Source organism: Haplochromis burtoni, unplaced genomic scaffold (assembly GCF_018398535.1).
Source record: "Haplochromis burtoni strain Fernald_Lab_line unplaced genomic scaffold, NCSU_Asbu1 Contig_96, whole genome shotgun sequence".
Lineage (NCBI taxonomy): Eukaryota > Metazoa > Chordata > Actinopteri > Cichliformes > Cichlidae > Haplochromis > Haplochromis burtoni.
In genome coordinates, this window is record NW_024582457.1 from 1,210,601 (window position 1) to 1,227,324 (window position 16,724).

Genomic DNA, 16,724 nt, shown 5'->3' on the forward strand with positions numbered 1-16,724 from the left:
AAATTAACTGCCAAAGAGCATATACTTGCTGTAACTGTAAAGTGTAGTTCTGAAGCACCACAAAAAAAGTATGAGACTTGTGCTTGTGTCAGCAACTCTCATCTCATCTCTGCTTCAGCCTTCATTTCCCTCGAGCATCTGACAAATCTAGAGCAGCCATTATGAAAAGAAAGGCAATATCATATCATCCCACCCCTGTTTGCATCCTGTTATTAATGCCATGATTTACCGGGAAAGTCTAAAAGATCATTTTTGTTCCTTGAACACCCTGGCTGCACTCTCAGTGAGAGCTCACGATTATGTCTCTACATCTGGCTGTCTCAAGTTTCCATGCCATTGTTAATGTCATATGGTAACCTAGCAACAGCTATGTGTCTGTGCCGATATGTTAAAGGAGGCTGAGGAAAGTAAAGCAGGAGGAGGAGGAGAGCTCACTTACAGACAAAGCGTAGGCTGGATGATGGAGGAACTGTGGTCATTAATGAGCAAACGAGTAGGGAAACCAGGTGCCATGATGATTCAGGCTGCAGAATCTGACTAGTCCAGAGACAAACACTGAACTCAGGTGATGCGTTTTTGTTTTTCTGTGGCAAACTGCAGGCTGTTCGGGGACGAGTCAGACCTTCACTTCTGGACGGTGGCATCCCACTACATCCAGTCATTTGCACAGGCTCGTCAGCTAACTGTGTCCGCCGCAGAGGGTCAGGCCCAAAGCGAAGGAGTCCAACCGTCACCTCAGAGCCACCTGGACATCTGCCACGATGTCTTGTGTGAAACCTCTTATTTCCAGGTCAGTATAATAAGAGAAGATGGAGAAAGTGTTTACCTGTGTTTGGTGCTGTCTCTTTGGTGAGCAGAGAAAGTAAAGACAGATAAGTTTCAGCCAACATTGGAAAAAAAAAATCCCCCCAGGAGTCATCCCAAAGACAGTCGATGTCCTCAAGCCAGACTATGCACAAACAAACACAGACGGCCTGTCCCTTATCGTCCACGGTGTCAATATCACCTCGGTCAAACAGTGCATTCTGTTACTAATGACGCTGTGGATCTACTCTCGCCCACATTTTTAAGCCTTTAAGGTCAACTCCATGCCTTCCTCTCCTCTGAGTGATTCAAGCCCTTATTGATGCCCTCTTAAAAATGTCTAATTTGTTTGTGCAGTGTGATTGTGTAGCATCCTGCTGAAGACATTCTTGCATCAGCATCCAAGGTCTTTATAAATATGACTCTTCTCTTTTCATCTTCAGTTAACAGACTAGTTAGACGTGTTTCAGCACACTGAGCAACATTTTTCAAATGTCTCCATCGTTTTCCTATTTTGTATCTGTGAACTGACTTAATTTCTAGTCTGCAAAAAAGAGACAGTTTGAAAAACATAAGATAATTAAAAATTGGCTTACTGTGCATGTGGAGATAGCATTTTCTGGATTATTTTTTTTGGCTGCTGTACCATTTTTCCCCCACTGTGCCAACCTCCGTGTACCCGAGAAAGTAAAATGAGGAAAAAACCTTTTCCATTTTTGATAAAAGACGATTTAGCCAGTTGAAAACAGTGCCCCAGACCTTTCAGCTCAAGGTTTTAAGTAGCAACAAGCAAATGTACTGTCTAATTTCACTCAGTATAGTTCCAATTAAAAAGTCTTAACATCTTTTTCTAATGGATTATGCACCATTCCGTTTTTGTGAAAGTTGTGCTGCTTGCTAATGAGGGGCCATGCAGTGATCACAAAGTTAGGACTTTCAAAGAGCTACCAAGACAGTGTGCAGCAGCATTTGGCTCCTGTTGTCATAAAACGACTTCAGTGGCAGCAGCCTGCATGTAATTACTAATATCCCGGACTCCAGTACAGAGCACACAGCTCTGAAGTTACTAAACTCATTTGGTATCTCCGCAAGGAAGTATACCCACAGCTATGAATTGCAGAAGAATTCATCAAAATAAAGCGAAGCCAAAAAAAGAAGCCTCTGTTGTAGATGTAGAAGCAATAAATGTGTGCACGTAGCCATTCTTATAAAGAAATCTACTATGCTGCTATCTCTCCCGGAAATTGATGACTCAGTCTTTTGTCCATCAGCTGCTGTTTTTCTTTTTCTTGCCTATCTTTTACTCATTGAACAGAGTGCAGTCAGTACATACAATCACACAATCTCGATGCCTGCAGTGAGTATAGCAGACTGAGCCCACGCGAAACCAACCTGAAGAATTTCTTTTAACGGGCCTGTTGAGACATGCATGGGACGCCCTGCCCTCCTTAAAGAATATATCAGATCCAACGCCACCTTCACTGAACCCCCAGGGTAGTGAAGACCTGAACGTCTATCCTTCCCCCAGGGAGACAATTTTTGACTGAGTCGGGGAAGCCACGGAGACATTTTCACCAACACATCAGTGATTTTTCTCCATGTCCTCCAGCTCCCTTTGTGTCAGTACAGTCAGTATTACACATCATTATGGGGATATAGCATCACGCCCCAAGACTCCCACAGAGCTGACATGGCCTTGAAACAGCAGCTGCAGTGATGACAGCTGCATCATTTTCCCACTGACAGGACTGTTTGAGTGACTTTCTGAGCCATAGAGTGTAGGTAAAAATAAAAAAAAGTCACGAAGTCATGTTTGGCGAACCTAAGATAGCATGCTGTATCTCTTCCACAGAGATGACCCTTAAGTCCCCAAGAAGTGACCACATACTGATGGATGCGTCCACACAAGGCAGTTAGAAAGACATCATTTTGTGGAAACCTTTTGTTTCTATCACTGCGTGATCAGTGAACAAAGAACTAGTCTTGTTTACTTCCCACATACAGTTAGCATGATGCATTAACTGGACGTGGGAAGCTGGCGTCTGGTGAAGACTGCTCATTCAGCCTTTGTTCCACAGATGGAAGAGGTGTCACCGTCCACTCAAAGACATGAAGAAGGCAGCTCTAAACTTCTCCATACATTACATGGTGGAGGTGCACATGAGAATAAAAATGTCAGACTTTGAGCAGGCTTTAACCTGCCTCATCCCGGTACAAAGTCGGCGTGATCTCACCCATGTGAGAATGGAGCAGGTCAAGTTGAATTCACAGTAGTGGGCGAGTGGATGGTGCGTTGTGTTTCCTGTGTGGTCTTGTCCAGGAGCACCTTAACCTAAACCAAACAGAGTATTTCTTCCACTGACTTCATCTTTGAAGTGAAGTATCTGACAGGTAAAAAATGAGATCTCCTGTCACCAAGAATTGGGAAACAGAGACTTAATAATGAAATACAGTACAGGGAGCACTGACACCCAAGAAACTTGTGAAGTTTTTAAAGACATTATAATTATACTCTCCATCTCTGGTATATGTATTCATGTAATCCATCACTTTCTCCCTATATTAATGCATGCGTACTAACTCATATCCTCTCTGTCTCTCTCTGACACAAAGTTTAATGGATTTCTGGAAGCACTTGTTACACAAAGCAAAAACTTATTCCTACTACTCCTTAAGTTGTTGCTCCTTGTGTTTTTCTTTTTAACAGAAGTTCCAGCTGGATCGAGTTCACCTGCAGGAAGTAAAGCGCTCCAGTTATGAACACACTAAGAAATGCGCTGACCAGCTCCTCCTTCTGGGTCAGGTAAGTATGACACCACCGCACCGCCTACACAGTTAAAGTGCATCTGCATGGAGACTATAGCTGTGAGTTGTCATGTGGCATAACTGGTAGACTATGCACCACACTTTCCATTGCAAACCACACAAATCTACACCTCCTTAGCTGTGCATACATGCAAGCTAAAATGTCATAGTCATAAATAGTTCATATCGCAGTGAAGAAAATCAGCGCTCCTCCTGTCCTCCCTAGCTTCACAGCCTGCGGGGACTGACATCACCTCTTTCACCTCTCAATGTCACCACTCTCCTTCTAATCACAAGCTGCAATCAGCCGGCTGTTTGCTGGAGGTGCAGTTATCCAGCAGGCAGACAGGCAGAGGCCGGTCGGTGCTGACCCCAGCACGAGCTCCAGCCTTCATCTACACCAGATGAAAAGCATGATAATAAACATAATTTCCCCTTGCAGCTCTGTCTTGTTCAGCTCGTGCACAGTGGTTACCTATCAGAGCCACTAATGCCTTGTTTCTCTCTGCTGCCACGGTAATTACGCTCTCATCTCTTTGTTGTTGCTCTCAGACGGACCGGGCGGTGCAATTACTGTTGGAGACGAGCGCAGACAACCCCAGCTACTACTGTGATTCACTCAAGGCCTGCCTAGTGACCACCATCACCTCTTCAGGCCCTTCGCAGTCTACAATCAAGCTAGTGGCCACCAATATGATAGCTAATGGCAAGCTTGCAGGTAGTGTTCCTCTATATCTGATACCAGAAAGAACATTTTTATTTGTATAGCATACACCTGGGATCTTTTTATTTTTAATTTAAATTGGAAAGATTTATATTGGAATCAATCAATAAATCAAATAATGCTTATCTTATCAATTTGGCTAATAGCAGCATTGTGTAATGAAACCATTCTGCTGCTTTCAGAGCCAAGTTGGCCACCTTTGGTACTGATAGCTATGATGTCTCACACGTGTGTATGACTTGTCAATCTTCTGCTGTTTATCAGAGGGAGTTCAGCTGTTGTGTTTGATTGACAAGGCAGCAGATGCTTGCCGCTACTTGCAGACCTACGGGGAGTGGAACCGAGCCGCATGGCTGGCTAAGGTAACTCAGCATGACGGGATCCATCAGCAGGATGAAGATCATATACTGAGTAATGTTTGGATAGTGTAAATCTGTGGGCATGTGAGTTGTGGATGTGTGACGCTTATGGCGCCACGATTTATTCTCTGAAGTTTGTTTTCCTGTTAGCTGTTGCACATCAGGGAACTCTCGTAGTGGTCACATATTTATGCTCCCCTGGACTTTTATACAAACATAGACTGTGTGCACAGTTATTAGGCAAACATTTTGGCCTTATCGTTGTTTTTATGCATATTTTCCAGCTATAAGCTTTATAAACTTGAATGACTTATTGGATTGAAGCATATCAGGTGATGTGTGTAATGAAGGAGGGTCTGGTCTAAGGAGATCAGCAATCTATATCAGCTTCTTTTCCTCGAGCAAAATGGGCACAAAAAGATATTTAACTGACTTTGAAGGGCAAAACTTATTTTTAAAATAATCTGTCAAGGAGATGCAGAAATTGTTACAATATTAGGGCATGATGACAGAACTAAACTTATTGTTGTAAATGGTCAACACGCAGACAAGATACGTGTTGAGGGAAAAAAAGAGAGTCAAATTAACTGCCAAAGATTTGAGAAGACTCAGACATAAAGCTGCTAGGAACCCCTTATTCTGCAGCGCTGCCATATTCTAGAAAGCAGCCTACCTGCAGTGCAAGGTGTTCAGTGCTCAGAGACACAGCCACAGGCTGAACCCGACCACCAATGAACAAGACACATAAATTAATACCTCAGTACTGTGCCAGAAAATATCTAAAGATCAGATGGAAGGGACTGTTGTCAGGCCACACAGACGGGCCTTTGGATGGATCGGTAACCGGCTCTAGGCAAGGCAAGTTTATTTATATAGCACAATTCAACAACAAAGTGCTTTACAGAGACATTAAAAAAACAAAGACAATGAAAAGCATGATTTAAGTTTGAAGTTTAAAATCAGTTGTTAAAATGTAAGTTTTGAAATTTAAGCTTAAAAGTGTTGATTTGGTGCTTTATTCAAATGCAGCTGAGAACAGGTGAGTCTTCAACCTGGATTTAAATAAACTGAGTGTTTCAGCTGATCTGAGGCTTTCTGGGAGTTTGTTCCAGATATAAGGAGCATAAAGGCTGAATGCAGCTTCTCCGTGTCTGGTTCTGACTCTGGGAACTGATAAAAGACCGGATCCAGATGACCTGAGGGATCTGGAAGGTTCATACTGGGTCAGGAGGTCACTGATGTATTTTGGTCCTAAACCATTCAGAGCTTTATAGGCCAGCATCAGAACTTTAAAGACTATCCTCTGACGGACAGGCAGCCAGTGTAAAGACCTCAGAGCTGGACTGATGTGGTCCACTTTTTTGGTCTTAGTGAGGACTCGAGCAGCAGAGTTCTGAATGAGCTGTAGTTGTCTGACTGATTTTTTAGGTAGACCTGTAAAGATGCTGTTACAGTAATCAAGCCTACTAAAGATGAATGCATGGACTAGTTTTTCCAGGTCCTGTTGAGACATCAGATCTTTTATCCTTGATATATTCTTAAGGTGATAGTAAGCTGATTTTGTTATTGTCTTAATGTGTTTTTCTAAGTTTAGGTCTGCATCCATCACTACACCCAAATTTCTCGCCTGGTTTGTGGTTTTTAGGTGTATAGATTGAAGTTCTCTGGTGACCTGTAATCGTTTTCCTTTGGCACCAAAGACTATTATCTCAGTTTTGTTTTTGTTTAGCTGGAGAAAATTGTGGCACAACCAGTCATTGATTTCCTCAGTGCATTTACCAAGAGCCTGTACAGGGCCTCGGCCTCCTGGTGACATTGTGATATATATTTGTGTGTCATCTGCATAGCTATGATAGTTTATTTTGTTGTTCTTTATAATCTGTGACAGTGGGAGCATGTAAATGTTAAACAGAAGGGGTCCCAAGATGGAACCTTGGGGAACTCCACATGTGATACTAGTCTGCTCAGATGTGAAGTTACCTATTGATACAAAGTATTTCCTGTTTTCTAAGTATGTTTTGAACCAGTTTAGTACAGTTCCTGAAAAACCTGCCCAGTTCTCCAGTCGTTTGAGTAATATGTTGTGGTCAACTGTATCAAATGCTGCACTGAGATCCAGTAAAACTAGGACTGACATTTTTCCACTGTCTGTATTCAGACATATGTCATTAAACACTCTAAACTCCACTTTGAAGCAGACATCAGCAAGGTGGGGCTGGAGGTAGGGTACTGATATGAGCTGGTATTATTAAAGATGAGCTAATGTATCGTTTCGGGTTGAAGATGGCCTCAAACTCAACTCCCAAACCGACTGCTAGTTTTTAGAAGACACTTTCTTGAAGCAGCAGTACAGGAAAAGGTCTGCGTCTTTTCAGAAGATCCTGATTTTTATACAGGACAATTCTCACATATATCATCAACATTTTGGATTTACCAAGAGTGCTGTAGTTGTTCACTACTAAAATTTATATTTTGTTGACTAATAATTGTGCACACTGTGTTTTAGCAGAAGAGTGACAAACCTCCAACTAAGAACAATAATTCATGCCTTTGCGTATCGCGTTTGCTTCCAGGTGCGTCTGAACCCAGCAGAGAGCTCAGATGTGCTGAAGCGCTGGGCAGAACACCTCTGCTCCCCACAGGTCAACCATAAATCCAAAGCCATTCTGGTGCTGCTTTCACTGGGCTGCTTTTACAAAGTAGGAGAGATGCTCCACAGGTAGGAACAAGCTATAGATTCAGAAATGGGAAGATAAGACTCTTGTAATTATCCCCTGTAATAAAATACATGGATGTATAAATATATTAGCTCACTTTTTCTTCTCTAAAATGAGATTCCCTTTCTTGCACTTAAGTTTTTTGTTCTAAGACGTTGCACTTTCACAGTCCTTTTCTTCCTGAGTACACTGAAGGACAAACCACAGTGTAGGGTGTGGGCTGTACCTGTGTCTCTTACCTCAGCATCGATCTCCTCTGAGAATACCGGTCCCCCCTCCTTAACAGCTCATGCTCCGAGATGCTTCTGGCAGCAAAAAGCTCTCAGAGAGAATTAGAGAGACATGAGGACGACAAGGTTGATGTATTCTGTAGGAACACAGGCATCAAGGCAGGGACGATGCTGGTTTCTGATGGTCCCTCTCACCTCCTTCTCTCTGTATCTTTCTTTTCTTCCTTCCATCTCCCGGACAGCATGAGACACTTTGATCGTGCCGCCCTCTTCATCGAAGCCTGTCTGAAGTATGGGGTGATGGAGGCCAACGACTCGTCCAATATCCTTTTTGAAAACCCATTATTGTTACACGTTACAAGTATGCACCTGATAGTAGGCAGCTTCACAGTGAAGGTCAATTTAGATGCTCTGCAGAGCACATCAAGCTCTATTTCACACTTTCCCATTAGCCAGTAACACACTGTGATCACAGAGAACAGTTGGAAAACTTTTTCAACCTAAACTTTGAAAGCTTATTGTATATCACCATCTATGGGCACAGTTTTGGCACATACTTCTTATCTGTAAGATTTAAATATATTTACCATCTAACTCAAGTAGTATGGTATCCTGTAGTGTTCCCCTGCTCCTCTGTGACTCAACTGAGATAACCTGTAACCCTTAACAAGAATTTGTCTACATCTGTCCTACCAAACCCTTCTTTTTATCAGCCGCATTTTTAATGCTCACAGTGCTGCACAATCTCTATTTTATCTAATACACGCTGAGTATGTTGTGAGAGAAGAAAAAGAATCTGACATTCACCTAAAAGCAATATTTCATCTAGAAATCTCTGCTGTGTAATAAAATATCTGTTTGTCTTGTCAGAGCTGTGTTTACTCTGTGTTTTAACCACAAAGCGAGTTATGATTCATGAGGACCAGATCAAGCCAGGCTCCCTTCAAGCGCAGGTTTTTGTTGGAGAAGTGACAATAACATCAAACAGCTTTTTAGTAAAAATATCTCTATTTTTCAGACTTTGTGAGTACATGAGCCAGCACTGCCTAGAAGTTAGGCCCACACAAAAGAGCAAGTGTGTGTGTGTGTGTATGTGTTTGAGAGAAACCAATTAATCTTTTGTAAATTTAGTAATCGCATAAGCCAAATGTACAATGTGCAAGAGGGCGAATGCAGTCATCCTACTGTAGCTAGAATCAGTGCAGTGCACCAACCAATCTTCCTTTCAAGAAGCTTAGATCTTATTTTTGGTCTAAAAAAACATTTTGAGCAGGGAAACACAAACTGTAGTAAAAAAGGTAACCATAGAAACCCTCAGCTCCATCCCTTCTATCACCCCGATGCTAGCAGGTCCTTAGGATGTCAGGAAACCACATAAGCAGCAGATGGACCACCCTGAGCCTTTTTCTGCCAGGGGTTAAAAGGGAGTTTTTCCTTCCCACTGTCGCCAAGTGCATGCTCACACAGAGTGGTCTGCTTTGGACTGGTTCTTATATATAGCTTTTGTACTCCACATGAGCACTCAAAGTGTCTTTAAATGTAATGCACACTTTGCACTGGCAGGAAGCTAACAGTATCACTGAGCTGAGCGCCTGCATTTATTGTGTTATTCTCTAGTTAAACGCTTTTGTTTTATTTGTTACCTTTTTGGATTTGGTTCAGTGATATAATTAGACCAACACTTGATTAATCTTTCTTGAACTTCTATAGATGAGATGCCAGTATGTAAAAGTTTCAAGTCGCTCTGCTGTGGCATCTCCTTAACTCACTGTGCACATAAACTTATCGAAGCTGCATTTCTGGACTACGCGCGGCTGCTGCGCACGCTGGGCCTGCGGGAGGGTGCTGCTCTGTGGGCGTCGCGGGCTGGCAGCGCTGGGGAGCAGCTGATGGAGGAGCTTTTTCAAGGAGAGGGAGGTATACCGGAAGCCATTCTCGGCGAAGAGGTCGTCGAGCTGGGCCTGGAGAGCAAAGAGTGACCTCGAAGACGGAAGATTGAGAAGACGACGGACAGCCCACTCTTTGGTGTTTACCGAGAGTTAGCCGTTCAGTCTAACTTCAGTTAGTTAACAGTTCAAAGCATCCAGGAGCATCATGATCATCATCTTCACATCAATATGAGGAGTTTAATTTGATGTTGAGTCAGTGGGTTTGTCTGTGACAGTAATCAGACTGAAATGTCGTCATGTTTGGTGAGACCATTGTGTCTGTGCTCTGTCTGTATGTATCAGCCCCAAAAGAAACACTTCCCTTGTTTACCTTTATCCCCCAAAAATCTGTATATGTTTTGGTTGATTGATTGATAAATTCAAAGGATTTTTTCTTTTTTACAGTTTACTTGTTAAGCCTTATTTTCCGTGCCTGTATTAATTTCCGAGAACTGCTGTAGCTCTGCATGTTCAATTTGCCTTTAGTTTGCTGAAATTGAAAGTGGCAGAATTCATTTATTCTCCAAGTAACAGGTTCTCTATAACTGTTTGAAAAATGCAAATCATTTGAAAGTGTCATTATTGACAGTCCATTTTCAAATGACGTGACACATTCCCAATTGTTTTGTTTGTTTTGCATTTGATATAACCAAAAAGCTGCATAATTTTGATTGAAAACTTGCCTGACTGTCTTGGAAATGTACAGTAATGTTGCTGTAGACAGGCACACAGCACACTGGGGGAGGGGTTTCTGCAGCAGGTGGTGGTGCTTTATAAGTAATTGACCAAAGCCTGCTGCTGCTGCTGCTCTTGCTGCACGCGCCTCTGCAGCTGTAATAGTTGGATGGCAGTAAAATTGCACAGCCAGCCCACCCTGCACTTATTAGACACTTATTAGTATATTATCTCCCTTGATGCCAAGGACAGAGGAGTCTGACCACAGCCACCTGAGGGATTGAGCACCATTTAATTAGTGTGCAGAGGGTTGTTTGTTAATCCAATCCAATAATCCAAATGGATTTTTAAAATCTTTTCTATTTTTAACAGAGAATTGTGAGGATACGTTGCAACATGTGTACTTTGATGTTTGTGTAGTGAAGTTGTTCTCTAGTGTGTATGTGTGTCACAAGAAGAGCTGTCAAAACTCCTTTTATTCAGACCTCTGGATCATTTACACAAATACTCTGTGCTGCTTCTGCTGTTGCTCATCACAATCACAAAACCCGACACACTGGCTGAGACGCCGCCAGCTTTCCTTTGCTTTGCTTTCACTTCGTTACATGGTAAAAATGTCCTGATCATAAAAAAACAAAACAAAATGTGCGCAACAATGCAAAGATTTTAGTGACTGTGTGTTTAATTTGCTTTATGTTCAGCAACTTCATCCACGGGACCTTGTAGTGCGTTACTGTGTTTCATAAACACGTCAGTGCCGTTTTCTCTCCTGTGTTACAGTAAACCCCAGGCTGTGTCACTATGGCAACCCAGTCCTATTTTAGGGGGGGGGACTGCATGTTTTTCCTGTATATCAATTTTCACACGGCCTCCCCATAACGTGCTGTAGGATCCCGTAGAGTCGCACAATCCAACAGACGACGTTATGATGTAGCTGACCCGAAGCTGTGTCATCTTCTTCCAGTCGTAAAGGTATTGTGGAAGCAGCGTGTACTGTACTGCCCATTTGTGATCGGGCACTGGTTTGATTAACACTTGCTGCTTTTCTTTATATGTAGATGAACTCAACAAAATAAAATAGTTGAAAATTGAGGCATGTAGATGGGAGACGTGCCTTTAGCAGTATATTTTGTAAGAAATGATTGTAATGGTGTCAAAGTTTAGTGGCCCCTCTCCTCTCCCTCATTGTTCTTTGATCACGGTTTACACGGTGACCCTAATGCTTTAAGTTATATAGATATTGCAAGAGAATAGAAATGTATGTGTATATATATATATGGATGGCAATAAAATCGATATTAACTTCCATGTTTTCTGTGTGTTGCTACAGATCTGAAGACACAAGAGGGCGCTTTAATCCCTCAGAAGGAGGCAGGGTGACTGGTTTCTGTAGAGATCCATTATAGCCAGTGTTCCTTTTAATTTTCCTCATTTAATTTCAACCCAGGTAGATTGAATTTGAGCGTTCGTTCATTCATCAAGCTGTCCTAAAAGTTAATTAGTTCCTGTTTCAGCCACTTCCGCGATTAATTACTCCCTTTCTGCTCACAAGGAGGGCCAACAGCTGGCTTCAGCTCTGTGTCCAGGTCTAACCGTTTTCACTCTTTTCTTCGTCGCAGATTTATTCATTGACGTGTATTCTGCTTTTTCTCTCTGTCCCGCACACAGCCCAGAACACAAAGGGAAGAAAAACAGTCTGGAACAGAGAGGCCACACAAGCGCCTTGGTTGTGCTCCTTTTAATGGCCTAATGAATAACTGCCGGAGAGCCGATCCAGCCGTTACAGCCAGGTCATCAGTATGCGGGGCCTCGCAGCAGCTTTTCTTTGCTGTTCCACTGCTTTTTACATAGGCTGCCACCCCAGCTTACCCCAAACTCCCAGTTTCCACTTTACATGCTCTCCCTCGCTCTTCTTTCACCAGAATAAACTCATGCCAACTCATGTTCTTGCTGCTCCCCATCTCCACTAATTTCCTGAAAGACTTGTTTCCGTCTGCTGCTTAGCTTTCACCTCTTGGATCCCCATTTTCCTCTAAATAAAATTCAAAGCCGTTTCAGCTGACACAATATTAAGGGGTTGTTAGCAACCGGAGCCGTGAGGAGCACTGGAAATTACCCGCCTCCACTGTTTTACGCACATACTGCAAGAATTAGCAGCCAGCTACAGATCAATCATATGCAGCACTCTTGCTGTTCCTCATTTTCAATCATCTGTATAAGTAGCCACGGAACAGGGGCCTGTGTGTGCAGCAAGCAGAGAGGTAAAGCCAAGGCGGCACGGTGGGTGGACTGATATCGAAAGTATCGATACCAGCGCTATAGGATCGATACTTTGTTTTTATCTTCATTCCTCATTATGAAAGTTGTTACAATGTGACCCACTGGATTTCATTCAATCTCTGGCTCCAGTCTACATTCGTTTCCCTTCACTCCGTTGCTGGTGGGGGGTGTGGTTTAGGAGGTCCCCAACCCCTGGGCCATGGACCGGTATGGTCCACGAGAGTTGAGGCTCGGGTGAGAAATTCATGGTTTTCAGGATTTTTGTCGGTTTTTAGCATTTTTTTTAAATCATTTTTATTGTTAACTCTGTTTTCCTCGGTCTTTTTTCCGTGTGTTATGGATAAATAATTTTTTTTTTTTTTTTTTTTTTTTTACCGGTACTGGTTTCATTTTTGTTGTATTTATCCGTGACACCTTAAGGGCCGGTCCATGAAAAAATTGTCGGACATAAACTAGTCCGTGGTGCAAAAAAGGTTGGGGACCGCTGGTTTAGGATGATGAAGGGGGGGACGTTTACAGATGTGGACGCATGTTTATTTTTTTCTGCAGGAGAGCTAGGTGGATCGATCCAAATATCGCTAGTATCACATCGATACTAGTGATATGATCAATACTTAGTTATTCATACTGAGAATAGCAACAATGTGAATTTTTTTTGTAATGACAAAATACATCTCAAACATACAAAATATCTGAATCTGTGTTTTTGTCACGTCTATTTTATAACAGCCTATTGCTCATTTAAACATCAGAAGCTGACCCAAAGTGTCCAATTCAATTTCAAAATACAGGAAAAGCTGAAAGGCGTGTTTTGTTGTGTTACCGAGGATTGTGGAAAGAAAAAAATCACAGTGACTTAAAGTGTGTTCAGGATTTGCAAGCTGATGATGCAGCTCATAAATCATGACACGCTGCTCTCCCTTAATTAAGATGTCTTTACAGGTTAAAAGGATCGGTATCTGTGATACTGACCCTGTGATTATTTGGTGTTGGATCAATACCAGAATTCGCAGTATAGCACAGCACTGCTGCACGGTCTGTGAGCTGCAGACAGTGACATACACCAGGGTCATCCAGTTCCCATGAGTATGTTCCTCCTGTGGTGCTCCTGACAGATAGCTTTATCTAGGATGGGCAAGTCCAAGCTCGCTTGTATCCCTTACTCCTTCATTTGTGTGAGATGTTTTGAGATTTTCCCCTCACTCTCCCTCATCCCCGTTCCTCGCTGAGGGTTACCACTGAGTTCATTCCTCATTTTCTGTGTAATTATCCTTTCTTCCATTGTTTTCTTAACCTCCCCCAGACATTTCTGAGCATTCTTCAGGCAGCTCACACCCCAGGTAGTGGAATAATTTGGGGTTTGAGTGGCTGCCGCATTTATGAGGATAATTATTTTTATGGGCATGATTATTTCTTTTTCAGTGATGTCCTTTTAACCTTTCCACAAAATGCCAGCTTTCCGGGACGCTGACTTGAATACTAAAGCCCACTCTACATCAATGCCCACTTTTCTTGCCTTTCGCCTCACTGTTTTTTTGTGATCCCACTCCACTCCTTGGGAAACCCGAGCTATACATGTAAAGGTCATATCTGTTTCTCTCAAACAATCTGCCTCCCCTCCCTCTCACATCACCTCTCATCGCCCACATCTGGGGGTATCACCTGGCGTGGAATGAACCCACAGGCTCGATCTCATCTGAGTTTCTTTCCTGGTAAAGAGGCGGCTTCCCTCCCTCCCTCCTTTCAGTCGCTGCTATTGGTCGAGTTCACTGTTCACCCTCTGTTTGCGGGCTCTGACTGGCTTTGGAGCAGTGCTGGGGGCCCTGCTTAGGAGGCTCCAGGTGATGTTTATGTTGCAAGTCTTCAGGCCCCATGCTTTATCTGATTCCATTTGAATGAATCCCACAGTGCTCAGCAGACCATGTCCTCACCTCAACACAGCACCACACTCTCCCATTTAAGAAAAAGGGCATGAATGAGACAGTAATAGAAAAAAAAGTGGGGACAAGGGGGCCAGGGAGGAGCAGCAGAGGGGAACCACAGGAACTCTGGAGCATTACCACATGATGACAAACTCTTATCGCATCCCGGTAATGACTTGTGGACGGGGTAATCTTTTTTTAAAAAGCTCCCGTTATCTCTAAAGCAGCTCTTTTGTGGCTTCCATGTGTGCAGGTTGTGGTCGGGGACTGTTATTTACAACAAAAAAAAAAAAAGAAGAAAGCGGTCTCTGAGCGCATTGTGTCGGGAGCGTGAAGCCACTTCTGCCGATCGCGGCAGTGCGATCTGCATCTGCCAAAGATACTTTTGAATAATCGGGATTAGTAGTTTCAGAAAGAGGTGCGTGATTTCAACTTGCATTGACGTACCTATTGTGCCAGGGTGGGGAAATTTCCAAACTGGGAATAGCAGGTTCATGTAATGATATTAATACCAAATATAATAGGAAATCCACACTGCTCTGTCAACAAGCCAGACAGACACAGTTGAAAGATCTCTTCCCCCACTGTTGTTGACAAAGCTTAAACCACATCCAGACCCTTTGTGACTGCATTTCTGTGTTTTTATGAGAGAAAAAAGGGCAAATAGACACTGGCTGCGGAGTAAATTCCTGGCAAGTGAACAATAAGGTGGTGAGACATCAAGAAAGAAGAGGCTTAAAGGAACAATTAACCAAACTGTATGTACATAAGGACGAGACAAAGTTAAGCCTGGACTATTGTATGCATTTAATAATAATCAAAGTGTTTTTATTGAGTTTTCAGAAAGCATATCATTCATACAGAAAAGCTCGAACTCAAGTCCTACCACACAATGTCTCGAAGAACACTATAAATCCACACTACCCCTCTGCTTGACCCCAAAATGTGCGTGTAGGTGCTCTTAATGTGTTTATTTGAGGGTCATGGGGTAAAAGAGATGCCGCAGATGCCCTAGCTGCAGTGAGGCCCTCGCTGGGCTAATTGCCACTGTCGTTTGAGAGATTAGAGCTGGAGAAGGCAGGGACGATTATGAAGGAAATGGCCTCTTATAAGCTGCTGTGCACGAGGCCAGCCCGACTCAGGAGTGGGGAGTATTCCCTTTCACCGGCTTACAGTGGGAGCCAGGAGAGGATGTAAAGGATACCTGCGCCGCACTCGACCCATTTCCTAGTTGCATATGTGCATGTATGTGTGTTTATATGAGCATGAACTTGTGCTCAGTTTAAGAAAGTACAAGAGTGCTCCCTATTTAGCCCGCGTGGCCTCTTTCCTGTGAGTGCACAGGGGCAATGCTGCTGTGTTTGGGTCTCTTGCTGAGCTGCGTGTTTTTATTTCTACCCAAGCGTAGTATATGCGTTTCCTCTTCGTGTAGTCTAAGCAGACACACTGGGCCCTGTGTCTGCCAGAGTGGAACTGTGGGGGTCGCTGGAGGGGTGGGCTGTTTTGCTGCGACCCGTGCAGTCTTTCACTCCTGGGGATAAGCACGTGCTACGCTGCCAAAAGAGAACCAGGTCCAGGCTCGATTTTTCGCCCCCATGGATTTAAAAAGAAAACTTCCGCCGTTCCTTTAAGTTGGGCTGGTAATCAAAAATGGAAAAGTCATATCTACAGTGTGGAGCGCAAAGCCTTTGTTTTAAAGCTGCAGTTCCTGACTTTACTCAGATGGGGATAAGTACTCTTGACCCCTTATAGTCTACAACTGTCTGGTGTATGTAGTAGATTCAGCAAAGATAAGAGGATTAATAAGTCTGGTGATGGTCTCACAGTGTAATAAGTCACTTTCACCCTCATCATCAACACATGTCTAACTGTTTCAGGCTGTAGTTGAAGTAAAATCACTCCCTGAGCATGTTACAGTTCATTCATGTTTTGAGCTAAGCGCTAAAGTAGTGTTGTTTGTCCATTAGATTGTGCCATAGTGTGCACATAACTTAATCCACTCCTGACACATCCACCCCACCCCAGGGACCCCTGAAATGGATAAGTGGAAGAAAACTGATGGATGGATGTTTACCATAATTCCACTAGGAGGCAGCAGAGGTCTGCGAAAAGTGAGCATCAGTGAGGCCCTCGTGCAATCTAAGTCCAGTTTTAGATTAGATGGATTTGATTCCCCAAATGCAGTTACCAAAAGTACTCTACATAAACAAGAAATGAGAAAAGCTTGGAGTTTAGAGGCCAAATGCATATATTCACTGTTATGTATTTGCCAGCAAGTTA

The 16,724-nt window shown here is 43.1% G+C and overlaps 1 protein-coding gene across 1 annotated transcript in view; it reads left to right on the plus strand.

The window, feature by feature from the left end:
• Positions 1–11,548, plus strand: part of wdr11 (WD repeat domain 11) — a 62,185-nt gene extending 50,637 nt beyond the window's left edge. Inside the window, exons 23-29 of the mRNA XM_005927114.3 lie at positions 601–790; positions 3,512–3,607; positions 4,162–4,327; positions 4,598–4,695; positions 7,266–7,411; positions 7,882–7,961; positions 9,416–11,548. Coding sequence (XP_005927176.1) covers positions 601–790; positions 3,512–3,607; positions 4,162–4,327; positions 4,598–4,695; positions 7,266–7,411; positions 7,882–7,961; positions 9,416–9,618 — 979 coding nt within the window. The 3' untranslated portion in view covers positions 9,619–11,548. The remainder of the gene's footprint in view (positions 1–600; positions 791–3,511; positions 3,608–4,161; positions 4,328–4,597; positions 4,696–7,265; positions 7,412–7,881; positions 7,962–9,415) is intronic.
• Positions 11,549–16,724: the final 5,176 nt, after the last annotated feature.